This window comes from Ovis canadensis, chromosome 2, assembly GCF_042477335.2.
Source record: "Ovis canadensis isolate MfBH-ARS-UI-01 breed Bighorn chromosome 2, ARS-UI_OviCan_v2, whole genome shotgun sequence".
Classification (NCBI taxonomy): Eukaryota; Metazoa; Chordata; class Mammalia; order Artiodactyla; family Bovidae; genus Ovis; species Ovis canadensis.
Genome location: NC_091246.1, coordinates 11,256,561 through 11,277,534, shown reverse-complemented (window position 1 = coordinate 11,277,534; position 20,974 = coordinate 11,256,561). Strand labels below are relative to the sequence as shown.

General features: G+C 39.8%; 1 protein-coding gene across 1 annotated transcript in view; it reads left to right on the top strand.

The window, feature by feature from the left end:
* The window catches only part of HSDL2 (hydroxysteroid dehydrogenase like 2), a 57,919-nt gene that overhangs the window by 7,501 nt on the left and 29,444 nt on the right, over positions 1 to 20,974 (top strand). Inside the window, exons 2-6 of the mRNA XM_069575421.1 lie at positions 7,085 to 7,248; positions 8,363 to 8,461; positions 14,945 to 15,059; positions 17,124 to 17,227; positions 18,873 to 18,971. Coding sequence (XP_069431522.1) covers positions 7,085 to 7,248; positions 8,363 to 8,461; positions 14,945 to 15,059; positions 17,124 to 17,227; positions 18,873 to 18,971 — 581 coding nt within the window. The remainder of the gene's footprint in view (positions 1 to 7,084; positions 7,249 to 8,362; positions 8,462 to 14,944; positions 15,060 to 17,123; positions 17,228 to 18,872; positions 18,972 to 20,974) is intronic.

The following is a 20,974-nucleotide window of genomic DNA, read 5'->3' as shown; positions in this document are numbered from 1 at the left end:
TATTTACACCAGTATGGATAAGTCTCCAAACCATGTTTTGTGAAAGAAGCAAACTATGTAATGACATATACTGTATGAAGGGCTTCCCTGGTAGCTCAGCTGGTAAAGAATCCACTTGTAATGCAGAAGACCCTGGTTCAATTTCTGGGTCAGGAAGATGCCCTGGAAGATACCCAGGAAGATACCCACTCCAGTGTTCTTGGGCTTCCCTGGTGGCTCCCTTGATCCCTCCCTGGTAAAGAATCCACCTGCCAATGCAGGAGATGTAGGTTCCATCCCTGGGTAGGGAAGATCCCCTGGAGTAGAAAATGACAACCCACTCCAGTATTCTTGCCTGGAAAACCCCATGGACTGAGGAGTCTGGTGCACAGAAGTCTATGGGGACACAAAAGAGTCAGATATGACTTAGCAACTAAAACAACAAACAGCAACAACAAGAATGAAATTCTTTTTTGAGTGGCTTCAAATGGAAATTTATTTTTTTGAGTTCTGAAGACTTGAAGTCTGAAGTCCAGGTGTTAGCAGTGCCCTAGCAATCTCAGTGTTCCCTCTGAAATTATGAGTAGACCCCTTGCCCCTCCCTAGCTCTGGTGATCACCGGCAGTCCTTGGCGTTCTTAGTTGGCAGCTGCTTTACTCCACTCTCCACCTCTGTCATCACGTGGCGTCCTCCCTGTGTGTCTGTCTTTATGTCGTCTTTCTTCCTCTTATGAAGGCACAGTCATACTAAATTAAGGATCCACCCTACTCTCAGACGGTAAAGCGTCTGCCCGCAATGAGGCAGACCCGGGTTCCATCCCTGGGTCAGGAAGATCCCCTGGAGAAGGAAATGGCAACCCACTCCGGTACTCTTGCTTAGAAAATTCCATTGGTGGAGGAGCCTGGTGGGCTGCAGTCCATGGGGCCGCAAAGAGTTGGACAGAAGCGACTTCACTTTCTTTTCTTTCTACTCCTCTATGACCTCAGTGTAACTGATTACATCTGCAGCAACCCTGTTTCCAAATAAGGTCTCATTTGGGAACGCGGGAAGTTAGGACTTCAAAATACCCTAACACTTCGGTTGATAAAATTCAATCTATGACAGGGAGGTACAATTGTATTTTGGTGAATACAGTTCAATTTGTAATAGGGAAATAGCGTTTGCTGAATTGGGGTTCCAAATCAATCATATGTGTTCATACACATATGTGTTGATCTGTGAAAACTGTTCTTAGCTCCCGCACTGTACACAAACAGATGGAGGGTCGGATTTGGCCCCTGGCTTAGACATAGATAAGTAGGTATTAGGAATAATTTTTTTAAAAAAGGCAAGGAAATTAGTAATAATATTTAAAATAGTTGTTACTTTGTGGGTCAAAAGGAAGAAGAATAGAGAGGAGTAGACAGGTGGCTTCTAGTGTATTGATAATATTGTATTTCTTGGTATGCATTTTATTTTGATCTTTAAGTTTTATACATTATTTATATATATTTTTTGTATTTTGTGTGTGTGGTTTTTTTTTTTACTAAAAATAGTAAAAAGAGCACCTCTTTATTCCCCTTCTTTCTTATTAAACTGTTTCTATCTTATTTTGAAGCCGTTCTCCCACTTTTACCTCTGAACTTGCTTCCAAAGTGTAGTCTTTCTGATCTTGGCAGAAGCATTACATTCTGTTGCTAACAAGCCTGCTTATCTGTTGCCCTTGCCTCTGGCTGCTGCCCCTTTTTCTGTTTGTCATTGTCACTTTGCTGCCCTCTCTCAGCCTTCTCCTTAAACTTTATACGCCTTTAGAAAGTAAACAAGAAAGTGGGTTTCCCGCTCTGACTTAATACAGGTTTTCTTCTCATCTAACACCTGAATAAGTAGAAAGTTAAAAGTGGGTGGTTGGATATATTATTAAAAAACGAATGGGCATGAAGAACTTTCCTCACATTGGGATCAGAGAATCTTTTGAACAATACCCAGAGTTCTTTGCCAGCTTTCTATGTTTGTTTGTTTAACATCATTCAGTTCAGTTCAGTTCAGTTCAGTCGCTCAGTCGTGTCTCACTCTTTGCGACCCCATGAATCGCAGCACGCCAGGCCTCCCTGTCCATCACCAACTCCCGGAGTTCACTCAGACTCGCGTCCATGGAGTCAGTGATGCCATCCAGCCATCTCATCCTGTGTCGTCCCCTTCTTCTCCTGCCCCCAATCCCTTCCAGCATCAAAGTCTTTTCCAATGAGTCAACTCTTCACATGAGGTGGCCAAAGTACTGGAGTTTCAGCTTTAGCATCATTCCTTCCAAAGAAATCCCAGGGTTGATCTCCTTCAGAATGGACTGGTTGGATCTCCTTGCAGTCCAAGGGACTCTCAAGAGTCTTCTCCAACACCGCAGTTCAAAAGCATCAACTCTTCGGCACTGAGCCTTCTTCGCAGTCCAACTCTAACATCCATACATGACCACAGGAAAAACCATAGCCTTGGCTAGCCGGACCTTAGTCGGCAAAGTAATGTCTCTTTAAACATTATTATTGAGATGTAATTCACGCACCACACAATTTACCCATTTAAAGTATACAATTAAATGGTATAGTCACAGAGTTGTGTATACACCACAGTCAACTTAAAAATATTTTTGTCATCCAAGAAAGAAGCCCCATACCCCTCCTCCTCCAACCCCCAGTCCTAGGCAGCTACTAGTCCTTGTGTGTCTATAGGTTTGCCTCTTCTGGACATTTCATATAAATGGAATGATATATTACAAAGGCCTCTGTGACTGCCTTCTTTCACTGAGCATGTTTTCAAAGTTCATCCATGTGGCACAGATCAGTACTTCATTCCCTTTTATTGCTGAATGTATCCCTTTGTATGTATTGATATATAACACATTTTCAGTTCAGTTCAGTTCAGTCACTCAGTCGTGTTAGACTCTTTTGTGACCCCATGGACTGCAGCACTCCAGGCTTCCCTGTCCATCACCAACTCGCGGAGCTTGCTCAAACTCATGTCCATTGAGTTGGTGATGCCACCCAGCCATCTCATTCTCTGTCACCCCCTTCTCCTCCTCCCTTCAATCTTTCCCAGCATCAGGGTCTTTTCCAATGAGTCAGTTCTTTGCATCAGGTGGCCAAAGTATTAGAGTTTCAGCTTCAGCATCGGTCCTTCCAATGAATATTCAGGATTGATTTCCTTTAGGATGGACTGGTTGGATCTCCTTGCAGTCCAAGGGACTCTCAAGAGTCTTCTCCAACACCACAGTTCAAAAGCATCAATTCTTCGGCACTCAGCTTTCTTTATGATCCAACTCTCACATCCATACATGACTACTGGAAAAACCATAGCTCTGACTAGATAGACCTTTGTTGGCAGAGTAATATCTCAGTTTCTTAATATGCTAAGTTGGTCATAGTTTTTCTTCCAAGGAGCAAGCATCTTTTAATTTCATGGTTGCAGTCATCATTAGTAATTTTGGAACCCCCCACAATGAAGTCTGTCACTGTTTCCATTGTTTCCCCATCTATCTTCCATAAAGTGATGGGACTGGAAGCTATGATCTTTGTTTTCTGAATGTTGAGTTTTAAGCCAACTTTTTCACTCTCCTCTTTCACTTTCATCAAGAGGCTCTTTAATTCTTCGCTTTTTGCCATAAGGGTGGTGTCATCTGCGTATCTGAGGCTATTGATATTTCTCCCAGCATTCTTGATTCCAGCTTGTCCTTCATCCAGCCTGGCATTTCTCATGATGTACTCTGCATATAAGTTAAATAAGCAGGGTGACAATGTACAGCCTTGAGGTACTCCTTTCTCTATTTGGAACCAGTCTGTTGTTCCATGTCTAGTTCTAACTATTGCTTCTTGACCTGCATACAGATTTCTCAGGAGGCAGGTAAGATGGTCTGATATTCCCATCTCTTTAAGAATTTTCCACAGTTGATTGTGATCCACACAGTCAAAGGCTTTGGCATAGTCAATAAAGCAGAAATAGATGTTTTCCTGGAACTCTTGCTTTTTCGATGATCCATCGGATGTTGGCAATTTGATCTCTGGCTCCTCTGCCTTTTCTAAATCCAAGTTGAACATCTGGAATTTCATGGTTCACATACTGTTGAAGCGTGGCTTGGAGAATTTTGAGCATTACTTTGCTAGTGTGTGAGATGAGTGCAATTGTGCAGTAGTTTGAACATTCTTTGGCATTGCCTTTCTTTGGGATTGGATTGAAAACTGACCTTTTCCAGTCCTGTGGCCACTGCTGAGTTTTCCAAATTTGCTGGCATATTGAGTGCAGCACTTTCAAAGCATCATCTTTTAGGATTTGAAATAGCTCAACTGGAATTCCATCACCTCCAGTAGCTTTGTTTGTAGTGATGCTTCCTAAGACCCACTTGACTTAGCATTCCAAGGTGTCTGGCTCTAGGTCAGTGATCACACCATCGTGGTTATCTGGGTCATGAATATCTTTTTTGTATAGTTCTTCTGTGTATTGTTGCCACCTCTTCTTAATAACTTATGCTTCTGTTAGGTCCACACGATTTCTGTCCTTTATTGTGCCCATCTTTGCATGAAATGGTCCCTTGGTATCTCTAAATTTCTTAAAGAGATCTCTGTCTTTCCCATTCTATTGTTTTCCTCTATTTCTTTGCATTGATCACTGCTGCTAAGTCACTTCAGTTGTGTCCGAGTCTGTTCAACTCCATAGATGGCCTCCCACCAGGATGTAATGGTATCCCTGGGATTGTAATCCCATCCCTGGGATTCTCCAGGCAAGAACACTGGAGTGGGTTGCCATTTCCTTCTCCAGTGTATGAAACTGAAAAGTCAAAGTGAAGTTGCTCAGTCATATCCCACTCTTAGCGACCTCATGGACTGCAGCCTGCCAGGCTCCTCCATCCATGGGATTTTCCAGGCAAGAGTACTGGAGTGGGGTACCATTGGCTTTCTTATCTCTCCTTACCGTTCTTTGGAACTCTGCATTCAGATGGGTATATCTTTCCTTTTCTACTTTGCCTTTAGAAGGTGAAGGTGAAGTCGCTCAGTCATGTCCGACTCTGCGACCCCGTGGACTGTAGCCCACCAGGCTTCTCCATCCATGGGATTCTCCAGGCAAGAATACTGGAGTGGGTTACCGTTTCCTTCTCCAAGGGATCTTCCCGACCCAGGGATCCAACCCGGGTCTCCTGCATTGGAGGCAGACACTTTAACCTCTGAGCCACCAGGGAAGCCTTTAGCTTTGCCTTTAGCTTCTCTTCTTTTTACAGCTATTTGTAAGGCCTCCTCAGACAACCATTTTGCCTTTTTGCATTTCTTTTTCTTGGGGATTGTCTTGATCACTGTACATGTCACAAACCTGCATCCATAGTTCTTTAGGTACTGTTATCTATCGGATCTAATCCCTTGAATCTATTTGTTACTTGCACTGTATAATCATAAGGAATTTGGTTTAGGTCATACATGATTGGTCTACTGGTTTTCCCTACTTTCTTCAATTTAAGTCTGAATTTGGCAATAATGAGTTCATGATCTGAGCCACAGTCAGGTCCCAGTCTTGTTTTTGCTGACTATATAAGGTTTCTCCATCTTTGGCTGCAAAGAGTATAATCAATCTGATTTTTGTGTTGACCATATAGTGATGTCCACGTGTAGAGTCTTCTCTTGTGTTGTTAGGGTATTTGCTATGAAAAGTGCATTCTCTTGGCAAAACTCTGTTAGCCTTTGCCCTGCTTCATTTTGTACTCCAAGGCCAAATTTGCCTGTTACTCCAGGTATCTCTTGACTTCCTACTTTTGCATTCCAGTCCCCTATAATGAAAAGGACATCCCTTTTGGGTGTTAATTCTAGAAGGTTTTGTAGGTCTTCATAGAACCAGTCAACCTCAGCTTCTTCAGCATTACTGGTCGGGGCATAGACTTAGATAACTGTGATATTGAATGGTTTGTCTTGCAAACGATCAGAGATCATTCTGTCGTTTTTTTGAGATTGCACCCAAGTACTGCATTTCAGACTTTTTTGTTGACTATGATGGCTACTCCATTTCTTCTAAGGGATTCTTTCCTATAGTAGTAGATATAATGGTCATCTGAGTTAAATTTTCCCATTCCAGTCCATTTTAGTTTACTAGTTCCTAAAATGTCCATGTTCACTCTTGCTGTCCCCTGTTTGACCACTTCCAATTTGCCTTGATTCATGGACCTAACATTCCAGATTCCTATGCAATATTGCTCTTTACAGCATCGGACCTTGTTTCCATCACCAGTCACATCCACAACTGGGCATCATTTTTACTTTGGCTCCATCTCTTCATTCTCTCTGGATTTATTTCTCTGCTCTGCTCCAGTAATATATTGGGCACCTACTGACCTGGGGAGTTCATCTTTCAGTGTCATATCTTTTTGCCTTTTCATACTGTTCATGGGGTTCTCAAGGCAAGAATGCTGAAGTGGTTTGCCATTCCCTTCTCCAGTGGACCACGTTTTGTCAGAAAATCTTCTCCACCGTGACGCTGCACAGCATGGCTCGTAGTTTTATTGAGTTAGACAAGGCTACAGTCCCTATGATCAGTTATATATAACACATTTTACTTTATCCATTCATCAGATGATGGACATTTAAGTTGTTTCCACTCTAGCTATTATAAGCAATGATGAGCATCTGTTAAATAATTATTAGCTTTTATGTAATTCCTTTTAAGTGGCATATATTCATTGCAGAAAACTGAAAAATCCTGAAGAATATAAAGACTATGATAAAATTTATTCATAATCCCACCATTCAAAAGTAAGGTCTTTTTACAAATTTTTCAAAAATAAACTTTAACACTTTTTCTGTGGGGGGAAAAATATATATATGTTCATGTAGTTCATTAATTCCTCATTTCTTTTTAAGATTTACTCATTTGAGCAGATTTTGTTTGCAGAAATCATAGCAAATCTGGCCACTGCAGTTATAATAATTTATAGATCATTATACAGTGGGAGTAATCAGGTATCAGATGGGGAAGGAGGAGGGTTTAGAGAAGGTTTGATAGAAGAGGAAACATGTTTTGTGAACATGTGCATGAGTTTTCAGTATTGATATCCATAAATAGAAACTTTGAGATTTCTAATAAGGCCACATTTGTTCTGTTGCAGGAAGTTAGCAGGATGTACTGTCTTCATCACAGGTGCAAGCCGCGGCATTGGCAAAGCGATTGCTTTGAAAGCAGCCAAGGATGGAGCAAACATAGTCATTGCTGCGAAGACCGCCCAGGCACACCCCAAACTTCCAGGCACCATCTATACTGCTGCTGAAGAAAGTATGTTTCAATAAATAGAGAATTTGCTGGAAAGTTTAATTATATCTATCTGAAGTCTATCCTAAAAATAATTTTATCTGGTTGAAGAAATATTTTGTCACCTTAGAGTGGTGTTTGGGGATCATTTTCCTCCCCAGCTTTTTTAAGTAATGGGAGCGATTCCTGTTAAAAATCATATCTCATGAAGCCAGTGGTTCTTGGATGAGAGCAAAGAGCAGAGGAGTGGAAGCAGAGGAAAGAATTTAAGAGGTGTATAGTGTGAACAAAAAAACGCTCCATGTTACCTGGTCTCTGCATAATTTGCAAGTCATTATTTTAGTACTTTCAGATCACAGATTTTTTTTTCTTTTAAAAAAATTTATTTACTTTTAATTGAGGGATAATTGCTTTACAATACTGTGTTGGTTTCTCCCGTACATCATCGTGAATCAGCCATAGATATACATATGTGCCCTCCCTCTTGAACCTCCTTTCCATCTCCCACCCCATCCTACCCCTCTAGGTTGTTATCGAGCCCAGGGAACACAAATAGTTATTGAGTGCTTATATTCAAGGCACTGTGCCAGGAGTGAGGGCTTCAGCTTCAGCTGGTATGCTAGTTTTGTTAGTTATGTTAATAGTGCTGTGGTTATATAAAGGGAATACAGATGAAGCAATTATGAATGAAATGATGCCTGGGATTTGTTTTGAAATATACCAGCAAAAAACGAAACAGAATTGGTGGTAGATAAATTTACTGCAAAACATTATCAATCATTGAAGACAGTTGATGGATTCATGATAGTTCATTATACTATTCTTTATTTTTGTACATTTTTAGGAATTTTCCATAGTAAACATCTTTTAAATTACCTTCCCCCCTTATTTCTTTTTAATAGCATTTTTTAAAATTGCCCTCTTTTTTGTTTGTTTTTTAAATAGAGTTGACCTGGCTAGTCTGTAGACGGCTATGATTTCAGTCTGTCCTACAGTAGGACAGAGTTGCTAGTAGTTGGAAGACATAGTTATTTATATTGATTTGAAAATGGGGTACTTTTTCCTTTTGACTCATATCAGAGCTTTGGTGTTGATGAAAGTTTAAATATTTGAATGCATCTTTATTTATCCTTTATAGTCAAAGCAGCTGGAGGAAAGGCCTTGCCATGTATTGTTGATGTAAGAGATGAAGAGCAAATCAGCAGTGCTGTGGAGAAGGCAGTGGAAAAATTTGGAGGTAGTGCCTTCATTCTGAGATAATTATTGAATATTGGTAAAGTATTGGTATAACTATTGTTTTAATTTTTAACTTTCTTTTGATATTTTTACTCTCTAAGTCTTCAGAGTATAGCCAGAAATAAAATATTTGTTCCTACAGAAGCATAGCTTAAAACCATCTGATGAGTAATTGAATAATTGTTAAAAATTATTTTTAATATAACCAATCTCTCATCCAAGGTAGAGTTAAGACCTTGACCATAACAGTATACCAGGACCCATCCACTTGTCTTCATGTAACCCATCATTTGGTGACTTTTTAATATTTATTGAGTAAAGTGCAGATTACCTATTGGCTTTCAAGATATTTTGCATTCTGATGTTAACAGACTTGTTTTGACTCCATCTTCTTTCTATATGCCTGTGTAAACTCCCTAATCCAGCCAAAACAGTTTGCTTCCATTTCCTTACCTTGATTTTTTTTTTTTGCCTTTTCACCTTTTCTCTTCCCATTCCTCAGACTCTTCCAGTGCCCACTCCTCCACCTCCAACCCTTCCTGAAATGTTCCCTTCTTTGCTTTTGAAATTTTTGTGCTTAAATCTCATCTACTTCACGAAGCCAATTTCCCGACTATGCCGAGTAATCAGAAATGTACATTTTTCTTTCTCTGAATTCCTAAAACATTCCTTTGGTCCTCTTCTTGTAAAACTTCAGATCTTAGTGCTTTTTTCTTTTCCTCCAATTAATTCATAATCTTCTAGAAGGCAAGTATCGGGAGTTGAACTAAGACTTTGATGGTATTATAGCATGGAATTTATCTGTGTCCAAATCCTGTCCAAACCATTACCATTCTCTTCTTATAATATTCCAGAGACTCTATGTATATGCAGAGGATATTGAGGAACAAGGTAATGCTTTATTAGCAAATCTCATGCTTATAACCCCCAATACAGAGTGCTATGTTCTTCTGGACTGGAGCACAAAACTTTGACTCAAATGGGATCTCGTCCTTTAAATTCAAAATATTACCCCTGGCTGGCAACCTTTCCCAAAGTAATATGAATGCCCCTGAGAGAAGACGAGAGAGAATGCAAAATTACTGGGTGTTTTTTTTCCTTCTTCTTCTTCTTCTTCCTCTTAGGGCCCCAAATATGAAGGAAGAAGGAGAAGAAGCCACATTCACATGGGGGACCTTTATCTGAAATGACTTCTACCTACTCAGAAAAGTGACCTAATTAGTTTGAAAGTGACACTTCTACCTACTAGGAAAAGTGACCAATTAGTGCCAATTACGATTTAACCTAATTAGTTTAACCACTCCTTTTTAGGGAGGAGCTAAGGCATAAGGTGGTGAGGGTAGAAGAACAGAGCTTTTCCTTTCTCTGTATGCATCCAGGGTTAGTTCTTTGCATTGATCCACTGGTTCTGCCAGCTGAGAGTGAGTTTACCCTGTCTGGCGACGAGACCACCGGAATTTAGGGGAGGACTGCTTCTGCCTTGGTCTGTGCCCTTTCTTGGTCTTAGTTTCTGCCTCTAATTCTGTTAGAGAAAATGACTGGTTCAGTTGTTGTCTGGTGTTGTCCCAGGAAACCTCTGAAATGGGTCAAGATGGACATTAATTATAAATACTGAAAGCCATACTATATAAGCCCAGAATTCACCTCCTTTTTAGCTTCCCATCTTGAATTCTAGCTGTGTTGTCTGATCTGCTTCACCAGAAGGAGTGACACCTTGTGTATTAGTGATGGCAGAGTCTGAAAATATGCACCTGGGTGTCAAAACGTGAGGACCTCCCCTTTCCAGGCTGGGGCTCTTGCAGAGTAGCTGGCATCTCACAAGTCTGCTGCTTCTCCTGTTGTTGCCACAGAGAATTGAAAGAGCCAAACTGAAATCTCTTTCTTGGAAGAATCAAAGCCCAGAAATCTCTCCTCTCCAATTTCCTAACTCTGTTTTGTCCCAGCCAAGGAAGTTTCACTCAGATGCATAGATGGTCTCGATTGGTTTAGCCACTATGGCTTAGACTGTCTTCCATTGAACCTGGCATCATTCCTTCAGCGTCTTCAGTGTGGGGTTGATCCAGCTTTGTCTATCACGTGATCTACTTTCCCAGGAACAGACAGAGAAAATGAAAGGGACAAAAGCAAATCTTGTTGTTTGTTTCTTCAGAAGCCAGTCGATCCATATTAATTGATTTGGCATTCATGTCCTGGAACGTAGCTGAGTTGGTAGAAATCTTCAGTCAGGAAGGTATGCTTTGGACTTCCCTGGTGGTCCAGTGGTTAGGACTTTGCCTTCCAATACAGGGAGTGCTGGTTCAATCCCTGGTCAGGGAGCTACAGTTCCATATGCCTCGCAGCCACAAAACCTAAACATAATCAAGTGGTATGGTAAGAAGTTCAGTGAAGACTTTAAAAAGAGAGAAGATATACTCTTCATATCTTTGGGGGCAGAAAATCTGCCAATGTATTTTCCTACCTGTTGTTGAGATGGGCATCTGAAACACTTCTGTTTTCTTGCTAAAGTGCAAATTGGTGGTGGAGTTACCTCTCTTTTGGAATCTTCCCTAACATTTCCTTCCCTTCTCCTTAGGATCCGCGTTGATGTATTTAAAATATTTTGCTTTCCATTTGCCCATGAACCTCTGCTTTTCTGGCATAACGATGCAGAATCTTAATTCTTTGGTGAGCTCTGCTCCACAGCTCAGCTGCTGCTCCCTCCTAATCAGGATGATGTCACATTTGTGAGATGATTCACGGCCTGCTCTTTTTTTCTCTCTTTACTTTTTTCCCCTAGATCTTCCAAGCCTTCATTTTTTGTTTGTTTGGTTTCAGTTCCATACTGTGGTTGCTGCTGTTATGGTGTGGTTTGGAGTTTTGTAGGCCTTTGAAGTCTGCCTTTTAGAGAAGACTTTACCATTCTCCTAACTTTTCTCTCTGCCAGGGAATTATCCTTAACAAAGTCCTGAGCAATGGATGATGCTTTCCCTGTACCCCTCGGGGACCTCTGCCACATAGTACTGCCTATCACCTTGCCTTCCTTCATCTTCAGAGTTTTTAGGCCTTGAGTAGATTATGCTGTTTCATAAAACACAAATATAATCTTTCCTGCCATCTTTTTTTCTGCAGCAGGCATATGTACATGCCTTTTCTTCTGTATCATTTCCCACCATTGTGCCCTGATTCATTGAAAAAAATTTTTTTGGGCTGTACCACGTGGCATGTGGAATCTTAGTTCCCCAACCAGGGACTGAACCTGTGCCTTCTGCATTGGAAGCCTGGAACCTTAACCACTGGACCACCAGGCAAGTCCCGTCCCTGATCTGTTAGGTTGGTGCAGAAGTAATTATAGTTTCAGAGCCTGAATCTTTATTAATCAAAATAGGAACCATTACAGTCAACACAATTTTGCCAACAAGAAATAAGTTTGTTTATTCCTGTAGTATAAAAATCCATGCTTCGGGCTTCAACGAACTCTGGGAAAGCATTTTCTTCATCTTGCTGGTTGTAGAAGCATTTTCCCAGCAAAATGTTGTTGAGATGCTTGAAGAAGTGATAGTCGGCTAGAGGACAAGTGAATATGGCAGATGAGGGAAAACTTTGTAGCCCAGTTCACTCAACTTTTCAAACGCTGGTTGTGCTATGTGGAGTCAGGTGTTGTTGTAAAGAACTGGGCCCTTCCTGTTGACCTGTGCTGGCTGCAGGCATTGCAGTTTTCTGTGCATCTCATCGATTGCTGTGCATCTCTCTCAGATGTAGTGGTTTTGCTGGGATTCAGAAAGCTGTAGTGAACCAGGCTCGTAGCAGACCACCAAACAGTAACCCTTTTTCTGGTGCAGGTTTGGCTTTGGGAAGAAGCTTTGGAGCTTCTTTTTGGTTCAGCCACTGAGCTGGTCATGGCCAGTTGTATAAAATCCACTTTTTGTCACGTCACAATCCAATCGAGAAATGGTTTGTTGTTGTTGCATGCAATAAGAGAAGGCAGCACTTAAATGATTTTTTTGATTTGCTGTCAGCTCATGAGGCACCCCCTTATCAAGCTTTTTCATTTTCACATTTCCAGTTTGCTTCAACTGCCAAATGACCACAGAATGGTCTATGCTGAGTTCTTGGGCAACTTCTCGTGTAGTTGTAAGAGGACCAGCTTCAATTATCCTCTCAGTTGGTCATTGTCAGCTTCTGATGGTTGGCCACTACTCTCCTCATCTTCCAGGCTCTCATCTCCTTTGCAAAACTTCTTGAGCCACCACTGCACTGAACGTTCATTAGAAGTTCCTGGGCCAAATGCATTGTTGATGTTGTGACTTGTCTCTGCTGCTTTATGATGCATTTTGAACTTACATAAGAAAATCTCTTGAGTTTTGCTTTTTGTCCAACATTATTTCCATAGTCTAAAATACAAATAAAATAAACAGCAAGTAATAATTCATTAGCAAGAAATGTACATTAAAATGATGTATAACATAACCACATTTATTTAAGAATATATTTTAATATCAAATGGCAAAGTTCAACAATGCAAAATCTAAATTACTTTTGCACTAACCTAATGTTTTTATTTGGCTCATCTGAGTCTAAAAATTTTGTTACCTCTTAATTGGACCCAGTTTTTTTTCTTTATCATTGACAAGTCAGATCCAGTTTTTACAATCTGAAAGCTTCAGTCCTCATCTACTTTCATTTGCTTTGGGGCTCACTAGAGGATTTATCTGGCAAAGACAGAACTATATTCAGCAACATGGAACTGAACATTATTTTTTATACAAAGTTAAAAGCACATTGTATCTCCTTTCTGACCACTTTTCCCAGTCCTCATCTTTTTGAGAGATAAAGCTTCATCTAAATTATTTCATCTCATTGTTGATTGTCATTTATAACTTTATTGCTACTTCAGTCTTGGGTATTCCTTTGGAAAAGGTGTATGGATTCATTACATATTCTAATGTATTGTCTGTGGATTATAAGATAAAGTCAAGCATGTATCTGCTAATACTTTTCAAGTTGACCTGTCTTTAAACTTAGAAATGCCTCTTAATAGTTGGTTTCCCTGGTGGCCCAGATGATAAAGAATCTGCCTGCAATTCAGAGACCCATGTTCTATTCCTGAGTCAGGAAGATCCCCTGGAGAAGAAAATGGCAACCCACTTCAGTATTTTTGCCTGGAGAATTCCGTGGACAGAGGAGCCTGGCAGGCTACAGTCCATGGGGTTGCAAAGAATCAAACATGACTGAGCGACTATCACTCACTCCACTCATAATAACCTCATTTAAACCATTATTCACACAATGTGAGAGAGGGGCAAAGCAAAGTCAAGAGAATAGTAAAAGACATTTATGGCAACAGTCTAACCCCAGCAATAGAAATTGTCATATATCTATTTGACAGAATATTAAATGTTCTTTAAAAAGAATTTTGGCAGCAACGTGGATGCAGCTAGAGATGATCATACTAAATGAAATAAGTCAGAAAGAGACATACCCTCTAGTATTACTTATATGTGGGATCTAAAATATGATGCAGATGCACTTATCTGTGAAGCAGAAACAGACTCACAGACGCAGAGAACAGACCTGTGGTTGCCAGGTGGGAGAGGGGTGGGGAGGGAAGGACTGGGAGTTTGATATCAGCAGGTACAAACCATTACATATAGAGTGGACGAGCAATGAGATCCAACTGTATAGTTCAGGGAGCTATACTCAATATCCCGAGATAAAGCATAGTGGAAAAGAATAGAAAAAACAATGTATATATATGTAAAACTGAGTCACTTTACTGTATATCAGAAATTGACGTGGCAAATCAACTGTAGTTTAGTTTGGAAAGAATGAATTATGAAGGCCATGTAGAAGTGCAAAAATGTGTTGAGATGCTTTTGTATTTTACCATTTTCATTTAACGTTATTTAAGCTTGTAGCCATAAATGTTACATATGGATAAGGACTAGATAGAATATGCATAAATAATTATGATTCTAGATTTAATTTATTTTGTGTATAAGTTTATCTATTTTGATGATTTGCCTAGAATTGAAACTCTGAGTCATTTCTATTTTCCCAGTTCTAAGACCAGAAAGGAGCTCTTTCATTTAAGTAAGGGCCTTCAAGGGGGGAGGGAGACCGGTGTCCTTGGAAGGAAGGCAGACCTTGGAAAGATGCTGGAGAGGAGGGAAAACTTTAAGGCAGTTGGCCTAAGGTTCCTGGAGACAAAGAGGAATTAAGAGATCAGGAATTAAGAGAACAGATAAGGACAGAAGCTACAAACTACTGAGGACTAAGCGTCCTTGTACTTTCCTGTGGAACCCTGATGATGGGCTGTCTTCATAGTGCCAGTGAAAATCATTTGCGTACTGTTTTGACATACTATTGAGTCCTACACTGGTAAATTGGTCAGTCATATTATCTAAAAGTGTTTGTGAACTCAGGATTCAACTATACAAATATTGTTTATTTCTTTCTGTTGTAAAGTCTAAATGACATTACTAAGAAGTTGATTATTTGAAAACAGGAATTGATATTTTGGTGAATAATGCCAGTGCAATTAGCTTGACCAACACATTGGAAACACCTACGAAGAAAGTGGATTTGATGATGAACGTCAACACCAGAGGCACCTATCTTACGTAAGTTGAAGAGCTGTGGGAGAGACTTTCCTGGTGGTCCAATAGCTAAGATTCCTTGTTCCTAATGCAGGAGGCCCAGGTTCGATCCCTGGTCAGAAACTAGATGCCACGTGATACAGCTAATACCTGGAGCAGCCAAATAAATAAATACTTAAAAGAAAAAAATAGCTATGAGTGTTGCAGTGCTTTGTCAGAGAACTAGTTGTGAACATATTTGAATAATCAGTTTGATCTAGTCAATCCTTATTTTTGTTTCTAAGTTTTAATTAAACAGATCATCTCCAATGGGCTTCCCTCATGGTTCAGATGGTAAAGAATCCACCTGCAGTGCAGAAGACCCGGGTTTGATCCCTAGGTTGGGAAAATCCCCTGGAGAAGGGAATGGCTACCCACTCCAGAATTCTTGCCTGGAAAATTCCATGGGCTGAGAAGCCTGGAGGGCTACAGTCCATGGGGTCGCAAAGAGTCAGACACTACTGAGCAACTAACACTTAGCTTATCATCTCCAGTATTATATGTGTTTGTATCATGTTAAATGCATGCTTATAGAAATTCTGTAATAAGGCTCAACTGTATTTTTGAACAGTTGATCTTTCTTATACCCAGCTCACCTTATTCATTTACTCAAATGCCCTGTAGGCCTTTGAGCTTACAGCACTCAAAGTAACATGATTCGTGTGAAAGCTAAGAATCAGTGCCTAGCACACAGTGAACTTAGCTGCTTTATTAAGCTCAAGATACTAGTATCCAAGTGTGCCGCTAAGAGTTTTCAGTATAATGAGTAAGATAGGGCATGTTGCCATGGAAAATGTACCTGGTTAGGGTTAGTGATGCTGAGGGTTAGGCAAGCAAAGTGCTGGTGGAAAGGTTTTGTCTAATAGATCAAAGGAGAAGCTCATGTTTATAATGTAAATGAAATGAACTCTTTCCTTTGAGTGTGAAATATGGTCTTACTGCTTGGAATAGGTTGCTTGTTTCCTATTGATGTTTTGAGGTGCGGCTTCACTGTTCTAATGACTATCAGTTGTAATATTGTTTGTCCTTCTTTCTCACCCCCGTAAATGTGAAGTACCTCTGGAATGGAAAAACAATATGTGCAAAAACCCTTTACTTTAGTGATACTAATTGTATTTGGTTTATAAGCTTAAAATGACGTTGCAGATGGTAATAAGAATTTTGTACATTGATAGGAAAGAAACTGACTTAAGAAGAATGGACTAGTTTCCAGTCCTAGAAGCTATTGAATGTGAAATAAAACTAAACACTATGTAGTTAGTAAGCTACAGTATGTTATTAAGCTGTGTATTATAGCTTAATGGTTAAATATTTTAAAATGTTGGACCTGTGTCTTTTGTAAAATACCTACCTACCTTTTTGAATGGGATTTTAAAAAAACAACTAAGATTGCCCCCAAAGAAATATTGCATGGCGTGCTGGCACAGATTAAGTTTGGTAATGTGTTGGGAGTTAATGTTATTAACTTACAGTTCCTTTGTGGTAGGAGTACCATACCTACTAAGATGAAAAAAATCTTAGAATGTGAATACTAATAATTTCAGTTGTTTATTTCATGTTTAATATATGTACTGTTCTAAGTACCTCATATATATTGTCTCATTTTAATCCCTTGGTCAGTCCTAGATAGTAGCAAGTATTACCAGCATTTGCAAATGAGAAAACTGAGAATCAGAATACTACCTATATTTGCTGCAGATCACACAGTGAAGGGCAGAAGGAGACTCTGAACCCAGGTCTGTCTGACTTAGAATGATGTAGTTGAAGATAATCTAAGTTGGATTTAAGGCTAATATGCTACTTAACTTACTTGATTGTTTTCATCAGGCAGATCATATTGTCAGGCCATTATATAAAGTTTCAAAGGATGAATATTAGTTGCTTTTGCTATCGTCATTTTCGATAAATGGAAAAAAAACCAACAAAAGTATCCTGTAAGTTACTGAACAAGTTCAGTTGCTCTGTAGAAGTAGTTTAACATATAATTTTAAAAAGTAATGAAGCTGTTAGAAAGCTAGCAGTTTGACTTGTGTTTTCTTTTGCTTTCAGATCTAAAGCATGCATTCCTTATTTGAGAAAGAGTAAAATTGCTCATATCCTCAATCTCAGCCCACCTCTGAACCTGAATCCACTGTGGTTCAAACAGCACTGTGGTAGGTGAGGGGATGACTTGTTTAGTCAATCTGTTTTACATTAAATCAGTGTATCAATGATGTAATCACAGTTTGTACATAGTGTTAACATTAAATTTCCTCTGCAGAAGTTGGTAGCATTTTGGTAAGTAGATTCTTAATCTTTTATCTGTCATATTTTAAATGGAGGTATAATTTGCATTAAATAAAATGCATAGTTGTTAATGGTTGAGTCTGATGAGTTTTGACGAATAGATACACCTGAATAACCTCAAATGAAGATATGGATATCCACCATCCTGGAAAGCTCCCTCAAGTACCAGTGGGTGTGTTTTACTGTATGTAACTTATTCTTCAATAAAGTTGATTAGGACTACCATGATTGACAAGTATGCATTGCTATGTTTAAAATGGATAGCCAACAGCGACCTGCTGTCTGGATCAGGGAACTCTGCTCAATATTATGTGACAGCCTAAATGGGAAAGGAATTTGGAAGGGTGTGGATATGTGTGTATGCATAACCGAATCACTTTGCTGTATACCTAAAACTAGCACAGCATTGTTGATAAACTCATATAAAATAAAATTTAAAAAAAGAAACTGTCCATGAAATACTTTACTTTTCACACCTATCTAATGATGTAAGATGAGTATGCTAACTAACAGACCTTCCCCAGTATCTCAGGGGTAAAGAATCCACCTGCAATACGGGAAATATAGGAGACATAGGTTCGATCCCTGGGTCAGAAAGGTCCCCTGGAGGAGGGCATGGCAGCCCTCTCCAGTATTCTTGCCTAGAGAATTGCATGGACAGAGGAGCCTGGCAGGCTATAGTCCATAGGGTTGCAAAGAGTCAGACACGACTGAAGTGACTGAGCAGACACGCACATGCTAAATGACAAGATTTATGTACAGGTGCCTCCTCTGAGATTATTGTATCAGATACCTACTCCTTGTTTCAACATAATTCCATAAAATTTGGAAAGGAGGACATTCGGAATAAGAACCCATAGAACAAAACTAAAACAAGTTCTGTTTTAATTGACTCAGTTAAATGAATTTGCAACCTTTTGTTTATGTTTTACTAGAAGTAGTTTTCCTTTAAATGGCCAGTTTCATTGGAAAAAGGACAAAAAAAGAAACAATAATGTAATTTATCCCCATGATATTCAGAGGAATAAAAGTTTATTACTGTCTCTGTTCTTTTAAACAATTACTAGGATAGAAATATGTTAAAGTAGTTCATCCCTGATATATATAAAATTGTTTACATAGAAAACTGTTCTTTTAAAAATAGTACATTAAAAGTTTTTGTGAAGTGAAGAAGTGAAGTTTCTCTGTCATGTCCGTCTCTTTGCGACCCCATGGACTGTAGCTCACCAGGCTTCTCGGTCCATGGGATTTTCCAGGCGTGAATACTGGAGTGGGGTGCTATTTCCTTCTCCAGGGGATCTTCCCAACCCAGAGATCGAACCCGGGTCTCCTGCATTGTAGGCAGACGCTTTACCATCTGAGCTACCAGAAAAGCCCAAAGTTTTTGTCCTAATGTAAATATTAACTAATTCTGAAAAATGTATCAAGGAAAAACAGTAATAGAAGGAAATTGGTTATTTATACTCACAGATTAATTTGTTTCTTAATTAAATTCTTGATGGTTTCTTTCAGCTTACACTATTGCTAAATATGGTATGTCTATGTGTGTACTTGGAATGGCAGAAGAATTTAAAGGTGAAATTGCCGTCAATGCGTTGTGGCCTAAAACAGGTATGTACTTAACAAAAGAAATCCATTTGTTGCATTCTCATTTATTATCTTAGACACTCTTGGGTGGGTGAGGTGGGTACAAATGAGTAGACCATCAAAAGGAAACCTCAGTATGTCTGTTTGGAAATAAGTTCAGCTTTTTATTGTATATGAAAGACCCTTAGAAAGACTAACACTGGAAGAGTCTCATAAAAGCCAATAGGAAGCCAGGTGCACTTCCCTAAGCTTTTTTCCGCTCTTGTCTTTGGTACCTTAAATTCTGCAGATTCTCTTGCAGATTCGCTTTTATTTTCTCTTCACACATCCCAGCAAATGCTTCTTTACTTTCTTGTACTCTTACTAATTTGTCTTTTTCCTTTATGAAAAGCTGACTTTTCTGTACTTCCACATAAGTTCTGAGTTCACAGACTGTCTGGATCCCCTTTAGGTAACAGGGTAACCTGCTTATGGCTGGGCTTTGTATGCAGCTTTTGAGTTAAATGTACAGTGGAAGCTGATGGCTTGCAGGTTAGGGAATATGTTGTATAAACATGAGGGGAGGGAAATGACAGAAAGGGAAGGCTTGTCCTACTTATCCTCCACTTATATATCAGAACAGCTTAAAGGAGGAAAAAGAAAAAAAAACTTATTATTATACCCTTTTTTCATATATTTAATAGTGCCTATGAAAACCTTAACTTCTTTTATTTTCCTCACTGTAAATGACAATCCTACCCCACAAAAGTATGAAAAAGAGAAAACACAGTGGGAATCACTTTTTCATTTCACTTAAAAAAAAATGAACGGAACCTTTGTTGCACTAACATCAGGACTCCAACATGGAAGTTAGTGTGACCCCTTTCCAGGGAAGCTCCTTAGGGTCAATACAGGATTTTCCTGATTCTCCCCAATGGGTCATTTAATGTATTCCTATATCTTCTAAAGACCTTGATATTGTTTATTCCCCTTCTTCTTCTTTCTGGCATTGTTTTGTTCGTTCATCACTCAACAAATACCTAGTAGACAGTTGCCATGGGGTAGACATTGGGCAGGGTTCAGGGGACACCTCTTTGGCCTTTTCACCTCGTAAATGAGTCGGTTGGTAGAGCTGTCTGCAAAAGAACATTTAATTCAGTATTTTGGCAAATTATAATAGCCCTAGATGTACTCTTGAATGGAACTGCCACGCATAGCAGTGTGGAATGACCCAGAGTTGTAGCTTAGGAACAGAGGAGGGGTTTCTTTCCCTTCCCATCTGCTGTGTGCTAGGTGAGGAGATTTCCTCAGCCCCAGGCCTAATGGTCTATGGTACTGAAGCTGAGAGAACAGGAGGCTGTGGGGCAGAATTTATGGAGCCCTGGGATATGTTGCTAATGTAACTGTTAGGAAAATTTAGCCATTGCACCCAGCTCTGTAATCACCATCTTTGTTTTCTAATAAGAACTCCAGGAATTTTTTTTTTTTAAAAAAGGTTTTTATGTGAAGTATAGCTGATGTACGGCTTCGCTGGTGGTTCAGTGGTAAAAAGTCCGCCTGCCAGTGCACGAGATGCGGGTTCAATCCCTGGGTTGGGAAAATCCCCTGGAGAAGGAAATGGCAACCCACTCCAGTATTCTTGTCTGGGAAATCCCATGGATAGAGGAGCCTGGTGGGCTACACAGTCCATGGGGTGGCAGAAAAGTCAGACACAACCTAGTGACTAGAAAGCAACAGCATGGTTGATTTCTGGTAGCTGCAGGGGTACTCCCTCGTCACTTGATACTTGCATACATGGTGAACGGATCACTGTGATAAGTCCAGTAACCATCTGTCCCCGTGCAGAGTCGCTCCACTAACATTGGCCGTGTTCCTCGTGCTACAGGCTGTATTCCTGTGGTTCATTCATTTTGTAACTGGAGGTCTGTGTCTCTTCATCGCTCTCAGCTGCCTTGGCCCGCCCTGTACCCCACTCTCCTCTGGCAGCCACCTGTTTGTCCTCTGTGAGTCTGTTTCCATTTTGTTCTGTTCATTTATTTTGTTTTTCA